The sequence below is a fragment of the Mastacembelus armatus genome, unplaced genomic scaffold, assembly GCF_900324485.2.
Source record: "Mastacembelus armatus unplaced genomic scaffold, fMasArm1.2, whole genome shotgun sequence".
NCBI lineage: Eukaryota > Metazoa > Chordata > Actinopteri > Synbranchiformes > Mastacembelidae > Mastacembelus > Mastacembelus armatus.
This window is the reverse complement of record NW_022872895.1, coordinates 20,567-30,947: the sequence shown is the minus strand read 5'-3', so window position 1 is coordinate 30,947 and position 10,381 is coordinate 20,567. Positions and strand designations below refer to the sequence as shown.

The window sequence follows — 10,381 nt, the reverse complement described above, 5'->3', positions numbered from 1 at the left end:
ACACATAAATGCATCAGTGGACTTGTGACAAATGTTATTTGTACTGGATTTGTACTTTTTTTTTACATTTGTTACTTTTCCTCAAGTAACATTTTAATGAAGGACTTTAACTTGTAGCAGTGTATTTCTACACTGTGAAAATATTACTTTTACTTAAGTGTCCTCAGTATTTTTTCCACCACTGATGAGCAGCTAAACAGGCAGGATGAAGCTAACAGCTAAATGGCTGACGTACCTTAGCATGGGCTCGGTGTGTGTGTCAGCACAGTGTAGACTCACACTGTCCGTGTCAGTCCGCTGTCCGTCTACTGTGAAAGTCCTAGTGACTGGCCCCGCCCCCTGACTTCCTTTATCCTTATTTCATTGTCTAAGGTAGGATTTGGATATTAAGAACACGTGACAACCGTTTGCGTGATACCAAGTTACTCCAAGAAACAACCGCGTAAAAAAGGCATTACCCAAAGTCTATTCTACATATGAATAATGAATTGCACTTCATGCACGGACCGCTAGAATCAGCAGGAAGAAAGCGTCATAACAGGATTAAGAATAGGATATACAGGATTAAATGACACACTACATAACATTGGGAAGCATCCAACAGGATTATGTAGGAATTGCAATAAGTCAGAAACAGTTAAACATGTGTTGTTAGAGTGCAGAGCCTATGTCTATTAACAGCACTTAAGAAGATAAAACAGGATGATTTTTCATTAGAGGGTCTTCTTGGGAAGGTTAGTGGAACTCAGAAATATATTGTGGTGCACCTAAAAATGTCACCACATTGTTTTAGTTGATTTATTTTTTTATAATTGGTAATTACAATATTTACAAGTAGATCTTATTTTGGTATCACCATTTATATTTTTAAGACATATTACTGTGTGATTTCAGTAGCCCGCTGCCCTGGATTTAATAAGGCCAAGAGAACGGTAAAAAGGTAAAGCGGAACCTTTGTGCGGGAGGTGTTTCCCAGGTTGGTTTGACGGTGAGATTTCCTATTCCCACCCCAAATGCAATCTGGATGTGGATGGCCACGTACCGTGTAGTTTCTGTTCTTTACAACATATCGTGTTTTTCAGGTCAGTAAATGGTGAAACGTACCATAGCCGATATTATAAGGTTATTCTCTAATTCTTTACCAGTATAGCGTACTGTTTTGTGTATTTACTTGGTCGTTGTCGCTAATAGTTTGCAAGTTTAGTTAGTTTAGTTAAGGCTTTCGGTAAAACTGAGCATTCCTGCCTCTAGGAACTCGTAAAGTCCGGTTTTATGGACTTAATCTGTTTTTCTGGTGATTTATATGCATTGTACATTGTCGTTAGGATTTCAGTAAAGTACTTGTGTGTGTTTATGAAAAGGTAGTTTAGCGGAACTGTGTCCAATTCGGATCGCGTTTTAGCTAACAGTCTGTTAAAATTGTTCTTTAAATACTAATATATTTGATCACAAAGTTTCCAGCTGAGTTAATAGCATATAATTAAAGTATAGGTTATTACTTTTCTGACCATATGTAGTTTTATTTATTTAGTCAACATTTGTTATTACCGGAGATAAGTGCCCTATCGCGGTTGTTTTAGCCGTGTTTTATTGTCCAATTGTGACCGCCCACGTCTGCTCGCTGCATCCCCTTTGTCCTGCTGATTTTTGGGGGTGATTAGCTTGTTCCCCATCAGACTAAATTTACCGCAATGCTATCAACACATCCGGCTGCAAATTACTGCCCTTCAAAATAAGATTTCATGCTCTGATAATTACAGATTGCGCAATGAAAGCGTGCAGATATTAATTTTCCTGTCTCATTCTTGCTGTTTGGTCTTTTAAAATTTTTCTTATCTCAATCTCTTCTTAAATAATTTATATAACATATAAAATATAAAGATTATATGATCACGCACTTACTAGAGAGGGGCAAGAAACAGCAATTACAAGTAGTAGAGCAATATTTGCAGTGTGGCTGTAAATATAAGGACTGTATTAAAATGTGTTAACAAACCAAGTCACATGATAAGCAAATGCGGATAATATGATTTATTTAGATTTAAAAATAAATAAATAAAATGAACAACAACAAAAAAAATGTTTAAATGTCCTGGCACCAGTAGCACCAATAATCTTAATCCAGCTCCTCCTCCTCCCAGCCCACACAAATGGTGTGAAACTATTTGTGGCAGTTGTCACACTGGAACCACGACACAATCCCTCTGAACTTTCTGGAGGTTCAGGCTTCCTGCACCGGCCACACCGCCAGACATATGCATCCTGTCTTCTTTTCTGAGCGGTGTGACCTACGAAAGATGCATAAGTTGGATAACGCAATAACTATTATGGGCTGTAATGCATCTGTTATGTTTATTTTTACTACCAGTGGATGTCGTGGGTCCAGTGGACGAGGAGAAGGAGCTGGACAAAGGTTGGGCCATTGGAAGCTGAATAGCTATATAAATAAGAGAAAGACTTTAGATACATCTTGCTTACTCTTCTTCAGGGATAATGCTACCAACATGTAAGAATATTTTGTTGTGCAGTTTATATTAAGCATTGGTGGGGGGGGGGAGACATTTGGGACCCCTGGAGGCCACATTTTTGCACTGATGTTGATGGCTCTAAAACAAAAAGTTTGTATTTTAGCTTACAAATAAATGCTCAAAATAATATGTAGCACATTGCTATCCATTGCTGTAATTATTATATTTGAATCATCAAATATTCCAAAGCGTAAAACAGATATAACTTACGGTCTTCAGAAAACATGGAGGGAGGGACACAATCTCCTGCAGGCAGGCTCATGGGCGATGGTGTGCTGCTGGGGGCAGGCAGCCAGGGACCGTGAGAGGTAACAGAGTCTTCTGCGGCTGGGGCGGGAGCCGCCAGGCAGGGTGCAGGAAGGGGCTGCCAGGCTGATGTCTTCAGCCCGCTGCTGCTCTCAATCTCTTCAGGCCAGAGCTTGGGCCTCTGTCCTTGCAGCTTGGTCCTCCGCCTCCTCAATGACACCAGACATCTCCTGCGCTGTCAGCACCCGGGCCTTGCTGGTGTTCCTCCTGACTCTGCCGGTGTTGCGGGCATAATTGATTTCAGCCAGGAGGTGGGCCAGGTCTGCCGCTAATCCTGCCTGATACTACCAATGGATGGGTCAGGTAGGGATTAGATGAGGGAGGTGGAGGAGGGGGGACAGTGGTCGGGTGGGCGGGGACACGGACTGTTAGGGGATGGGCAGCAGGATAAGGATGAGAGTGGGGTGAAGATGCAGGGGCAAGTGGGCTTGAGGGTGGGGCAACACTAAGGGGGAAAACAGTACGTGGGTGGGTAGCATCAGGCGCGGCCCAGGAAGATGCTGATGGGGCTGGCAGAGGTGGTGAGGTCCCACGACATGGCCCAGACGGCATGACCCGTGACCAGTCAATGGCCAATGGGTCCAGAGGGTAAAGGCCACACCTCCTGAACCCAGCCACTACAACCCTGCGATCCTTAAACCTCTGATAAGAGTTTCTCAGGACCCTTGAAAACTCTTTTTTGGAAGCCAAAAAAGAGTGGCTTACTGCCGACAGATCTCCTGTAACACCAGAGAAATCTGCCTTCAAGGGTCAGAAGAAACTCACATCAAGAGGCTGTAGGATGTGAGAAGTGTGTGGTGGCAGGCAAAGGAGAATGACCCCCTCCCTCTGTGCCGCCCGGACCAGCTCTGGATCCAGGTGGGACTGATGACCGTCCATGACGAGCAACAGTGGGCATTCCTGGGTGGCGAACTTGAGGAAGTGCCCGACAAACCACTTCCTGAACAGCTCTCCGTCCATGTACCCTGCTGGCGACTTCCCATAGAGGGCATCAGGGACCCCTTCCTTGTTATAGAGGCCCCCTGGATATCCCCCCTTGTAGATGATGAAAGGGGGGACATCCTCCCCAGCCGCGTTAAAGCAGGCCAGGATGGTGATGTGGTCCCTGGTTCCCTGGGCCTGCTGGTATGTGTGTTTGTTCCCCCTGGGCACAATGACCTTTCTTATTATATTTACCTTAAAAGGGGTCCACAGTACATTTTCTACATGCAGTTTTTCTAATAACATCTTGATGCTTCTGTGAAAAAAATAGAAGACACGCACCCTCTCATACACACACAAACATACCTACCTTTCTCTCTTTTTATTTTTGTTTTCTGTCTGTCTCTCTGTCTGTCTCTCTCTGTCTGTCTGTCTTGGCTTATCCTGCCTCTTTTCTCTCTCTTTTTCTCTATTTAGTTAGAAACATAAAACAATAACTAGAAACATAATGCATCTAAATTCATACAGCCTGATGTGTGTGTGTGTGTGTGTGTGTATATTCTCAGTGTTTCAGTTTTATCAAATGTTCACTGTGAACACACACAAAACATTATCTTTCTCCCCTCTCTCTCTCCTACCCACCCATACAAACACACAGCTTGTTATTTCAATTCAAATACCATTAAGAAAGCTGTATTTGAGCACTATTAAGAACAAATAGTACTGGCTACTTATATCAGCTATATTATTTAAGGTTGGATATTTGTTCAATAGGCCTCTATGCTTCAATGATCATTAACCCTCTGGGGTCGACGCACGCGGCGGCGCGTTTTGACGCATCTTTTTCTGATAAGGCCGAAACAAACTTAAATTACTCCGTCAATTCTGATCGTACAGATAAAAGAAGTATATCATTCAAATCTGTAAAGGGTCTAGTTTTAGTGGTATACCATCATAATAACAACAAAACGTTGTGCTTTTTTTAAATAAAGAAAGCCGACAGGGTGCGCTCTCGGACTTTTCTGTCTCTGCCATTTCTCTTCACAGACGCGTAAATAAAACAACCAGAATCTCAGCGAATACTTGGCTCATAAAAATAAGAATTATATGGCTAGAAAGCTTGAAATGTTTTCTTTTGAGTGAAACAATTCAAGTCAAAAACAAATCATCACTTTTTATTTAATCCGTATGAACGTAAGGAGAAGTCCGTTTTTTCCTGTCTCACCTCATTACAGGTAATGCGACCCCGCCTTGTACACTGTCCACTGTTCACATGTAAATAATCTCAGGTGAACCAGGTAAATATGTGCACACCCACGAGAAATGACACAAAATATCAAACTTCATCATAGAATTTACTCACTTTTTCGGTGCATTTGGATGATGGCGCGTTACGCACGTGAAGCGGCGCTCCTTACATTCCACACAGAGACAAATAGTTTAGCTTGTCCTCAGAGTAAAAACACTGATTTTAACTCAAATGAGGATCGTTTGGCTCCTCATTGTGTTGTATTGTACAGCACTAATCCGTCCCATCTACATTGACTGAAAGGCTCATTATGCGCGGCTTTGTCTGGTCGTTCAGTGCGTCTTTTGTCTTCTCAGGTAAATCACATGACTATTCATCCTCAGACACACCCTCTTGCATATGACCTTTCTGGACAAAAAGTGTCTTAGAAAATTTAAATCAGTGTATTGTTTACTGTGAATGTGTGAACAAGATGACATTCACAGCACTCTGAAGTAAACACTTTAGCCTACAACATGCTGGTCTCCAAAGTCTTGTGAACCAATGTTCTGTTTGTGTTTTATGGTCTTATTTCAGTGAGTAAAAAATTGTAGTTTTTCACTAACCATGCATAAACACTTTTTTCTCAAAAACACAATAATGTATAAACTTGAAGCTCACATATTATTGTAGCCAATTTTGTGCTGATTACAGTGTTATTACACTTTAGACATTAATATGTTTAAAAAGCACAAATGTCAGGACATGTCAAAATTTGTCCAGGCCCCAAAAACCCCCTCAGACCCCAGAGGGTTAAGAAACAAAAACGTCAAGTGGATTCTTTGAGCTTTTCCCGCGGCTGCAACTTTCCTCTTGTCATCCTACTTATCTACTTGTTTCCAAGCAGGTTTATGTGACATTAGCCTGCGCTTTAATTAGCAAGACAAAATGGCGTCAAGCTAGCTACAAAATGCACTCGTTTGAGAGCAGATCGTCCGAGTATAGCAAAAAATAAAGGCACACTTTAGCCGGGAAAAGAGCAGGCCCAGGGAACCAGGGACCACATCACCGTGATACACCAATCTGTTGACAATAAAACAAATCACAGAAAACATTGCAGCTTATGCCATCTAGAGTCTAGACATGAGTGTCAACAATAGGAAAACCATCAGGGAGGCGTGGAAATAGGCTATGTAAACAAAGTTGTATTAAGGTTATATAGTGAAATGTGCCTTTGCATTTTTTATTTATTTTAAAAGAGGACGACATTAACACTGTGGCTGCTTATGCAACATGGGGTGTCAATAAAAATGCCAGTGGCTGCCACTTCTGGTGCCGCTAACACTGCGCAAAATACAGTGTCACCACGAGTGGCACCCAGAGATGCCACTAGTGCCAAAGTGTCGCGGCACCTCTTAAAATCCTGTGCCAGCTGCGCCACACCTCTTGAAATGCAGTGGCATCTGTAGTGGCACTTCCAGCAGCTACAAATTGAGCCTGGCCCTGCTATACAGTGGAGCAAAACTGTTTATTCCACTATTACATAGTGGTGCTCAGGAAATGTCACTCAGGAATTTAAGTTGTAGGTTACCTAGAGAAACAATGAGTTATACAAACATGTAGCATGGGGTCAAATGCACTTTATTGTACACTGTGTTAAGAATGTTTGAATATAAAAATGTGATCTGGATGTGAATGGCAGTGCACTGTGCAGTTTCTGTTCTTTACAACATATGTTTTTCAGTTCCAGGCTGTATCATTCACTGCTACGCAGCCCCGGCACTCAGGGCCCATAACAGTATCAAAGGTTTTTTTAAGAGAAGGAGGTTTTGTTGAAAGGATTTAGTTTTTTTTGTCAGACCTCTGTTCCACACTCCAGTCCAGGTGGTGGCGCTAATGCACCTTTAAAAGCTGGATTGTCAACTGCCATTAAAAAGAAAGAAGACGATCTTTGAGATCAGGACACTAAAGAATCAACTTCTGAGCAGCAACGTGGCAGCGTAAAACACAGAATCAGAACATGAATTTAATCGATCAGGACCACTACAACAGCGGGATGAAGGTAGAGAAGCAAGACTTGGAATATATCGACCAGGACAACTATGAAACCGGAATAAAAGAGGAGGAAGAGGGTCCAGGATTTGTCAACCAGGACCACTATAAAGTCGAAATAAAAGAGGAGGAAGAAGATCCAGGATTCGTCAACCAGGACCACTATAAAACCGAAATAAAAGAGGAGGAAGAGGATCTAGGATTCGTCAACCAGGACTACTATAAAACCGAAATAAAAGGGGAGGAAGAGGACCCGGGATTCGTCAACCAGGACGGCCACATGTGCGGAATAAAGGAGGAGAAACAGCAGCCAGACTCTGTCTACTACAACCACAAGAAAACCGAAATTAAAGAGGGGGATCAGGACCTGGAATTTATTGACCACGACCAGTGGAAAAGCGGAATAAAAGAGGAGAATCAAGATCAAGATTTCACCGGCCCGGACCACAGAAGCAACGACCCCGCCAACAGGAATGAGGAGGTCAGTGTTCAGGACTTAATGGATAGAAAAGGTTTCATAAAGAGGCCGGAGTCAGTAATCTAATTTTAGTTCAATTCTGGAAGCATCTAAAATCCAGTCTTTATGTTTATGTATTTCCGGGTGTGTACTTTCCTGGTTTCACCCAGTACTGAATAAAATAGCTTAGAAGTAGGTCTGAGCCATTACCCAGCTAGTTTACTAAGGATGAGTGTTGCTACTCTGATATGCTACTGTTAGGTAAATTCTTTAACAAATAGACTCAGAGGACGAACTTCGGTAAGATTATATAGAAGTTTTACTTGCAAGGAGTAACAGTCACACCGCACCTTAAAGGTAAAGGCAAATTTATTTGTATAGCACCTTTCATACACTATGCAATTCAAAGTGCTTAGTACAAGCTGCAGGAGGGTCACTGGCTGCTTGCAGCCCAACGCATCAGTTTTCATGGTAGCCTAACACAAAAAAGTGATTTCTCACAGAAAGACATCTGGGCCCTTAACAGATAGTCAACCAGATTTTTCGGTGGCTGTTTCTGAAAATCAAAATTTGGGTAAGAGAAAAATTAATTTATACCTAAGAGACATTCTTTAATTTCAAACTTAAGCTAGTGCTTTAAATATGGTGCTGCATGGTTGTGTCCTCTGTTTACAAATGAAAGATGATAAAAGTTAAAAGTAATGTTAATACTAAGAAAAGCTATTGCAAGCATACATTTTAAGAAAAATTGTTTTAGAAATAAATGACAAAATATGTGCATGAGGCACAACACAACATTACAACTTTGGAATGAAATAGAACTTCAAGGAAACAGTTTTCATAAATGTGGTTTTACATTGTTCTATCATGTCATTTCATATCTTATCCATTTTGCTATTTTATTCTTCTTTTTTACAAATAGAAAAGAAAAGGAGTCACCAAGACCTTCACAACATTGCAGAGTTTAAAGATTAATCAACGTGTTCGCACTGCAAAGAAAATGTACGGCTGCAAGCTATGTGGAAAAACCTTCTTACAGTTAGGCAACCTGAAAACACATCAGCATATTCACTCTGGAGAGAAGCCTTATAGCTGTGACCAGTGTGGAAAATCCTTCTCAGCGGTATGCTACCTGAAAACACATCAGCGTATTCACTGTGGAGAGAAGTCATACAGCTGTGACCAGTGTGGAAAGTCCTTCTCCCACCTAGCCCACCTGAAAAGCCATCAGCGTATTCACTCTGGAGAGAAGCCATACAGCTGTGACCAGTGTGGAAAGTCCTTCTCACATTTAAGCAACCTGAAAAGTCATCGGCGTATTCACTCTGGAGAGAAGCCATACTGCTGTTACCAGTGTGGAAAAGCCTTCTCCCAGTCAAGCTCCCTGAAATTACATCAGCGTATTCACACTGGAGAGAAGCCATACAGCTGTGACCAGTGTGGAAAAGCCTTCTCACGGTCAGGCTCCCTGAAATTACATCAGCGTATTCACTCTGGAGAGACGCCGTACAGCTGTGAACAGTGTGGAAAAGCCTTCACAGAGTTAGGCCACCTCAGAAGTCATCAGTGTATTGTGGGGGTTTCACACCATGTCAAAGGGTCACTTGGATATATTGACTTAAACCAATGTGGGGGTTCTACACCATGTCAAACGATCACTTGGATATATTTACTTAACCCATGCATGGTATATAGTTTTTAGTGTTTTTTTTTGGTTTAGTGTTTGAGGGTTTAGTGGGTTGTAAATAACTGCCAAAAATTTTTCTTTGCTGGTAAAAAGGCTGAAAGTAGGTACCTGAACAAACATGTTGGCTCTGTTCAAGATTAGTCCACCCTTTTTTTTTTTTTTTGTCAAAGATATATAAACCTGATTACTGTAACACAAAGGTCAGAGAACGCTATCAGAAGTCTTCTCTCAATGCGCATGAAATTAAACCTGAAATGATTCATCACACTTGTTTGTTTCTGAGAATTAGCAACTCTTAACCTACAGAACTTTCTACCACAGTATTCAATCGGGATAGAAGCCATACTGGTGCAACCAATGTGGAAAAGCCTTCACGGAGTTAGGCCTCCTCAAAAGTCATCAGTGTATTCACTCTGGAGTGAAGCCATACTGGTGTGATCAATATGGAAAAACTCTCATTAGTTCAAGTGCTCTAACAGTCCATCAGCACATTCACACCAAGAAGAAATGTTGAAACTGACCACTATGGTTGAAGTCTATATCAGAAAGCCTAAGGACCCACCAAGACATTACACTGCTGTAAACAGAACATGTCCACAGGACCAAAACCCTTGAAAATGTCCAGCATTTTGATAGTCAAGGGCCTCTTAATTGCTGGTGGAAACTGTGGGAGATAGGTCTAAGACTGGCTTTTGTCTTTGTTTTTCTATAGCTATGAAATAGAGGCTGTGTCTTAGCAGGTAGAGCAGGTCACCTATAAATACAGTGTTGCTGATTCAATCCCTGGCTTCACTAGTCCACATATTTTAGTGTCTTTGGGCAAGAAAATCCAACCCAAGTTGCCCCTGGTGGCAGTTCCATCAGTGTGTGAGTGGATGGGCGAATGAGCAAAGTGTAAAAGTGCTTTGAGTGGACTTGAGTATAGAAAAACACTCTACAATGTAGTGAAATTAAATGTATATGTATTGAAAATTGTGTTTATTATGTCTGGTTTATGAATTATAAATATCATAAACCATCTTCATAATTTTGGAACACCAGATCCTTTGATGGCAGATCAATCAGTTAATTAATCAGCACTACACAATATCAGTCTAAAATCGGAGTGAGAGTTCCCTGATTCAGTGACGTATTTACTGTGTGAAATAACATAGATGATGCCAGTCACAGATGCTTTTTAAGATTTATTCAACTATTAAATG

The 10,381-nt window shown here is 41.5% G+C and overlaps 1 protein-coding gene across 2 annotated transcripts; it reads left to right on the top strand.

The window, feature by feature from the left end:
* Positions 1–993: 993 nt before the first annotated feature.
* On the top strand, positions 994–9,446 carry LOC113143766 (zinc finger protein 35-like). 2 transcript variants are annotated; one of them, XM_026329473.1, is made up of 3 exons: positions 994–1,082; positions 6,728–7,516; positions 8,415–9,446. In XM_026329473.1, exons 2-3 carry the CDS (start codon positions 7,004–7,006, stop codon positions 9,192–9,194), a joined length of 1,293 nt encoding a protein of 430 aa, XP_026185258.1. In that variant the 5' UTR covers positions 994–1,082; positions 6,728–7,003; the 3' UTR covers positions 9,195–9,446. The 2 variants fall into 2 exon arrangements, with proteins under 2 accessions (XP_026185258.1, XP_026185257.1); XM_026329472.1 differs by lacking the exon at positions 994–1,082 and having other exon boundaries at positions 6,511–7,516.
* The last annotated feature ends 935 nt before the right edge of the window (positions 9,447–10,381 follow it).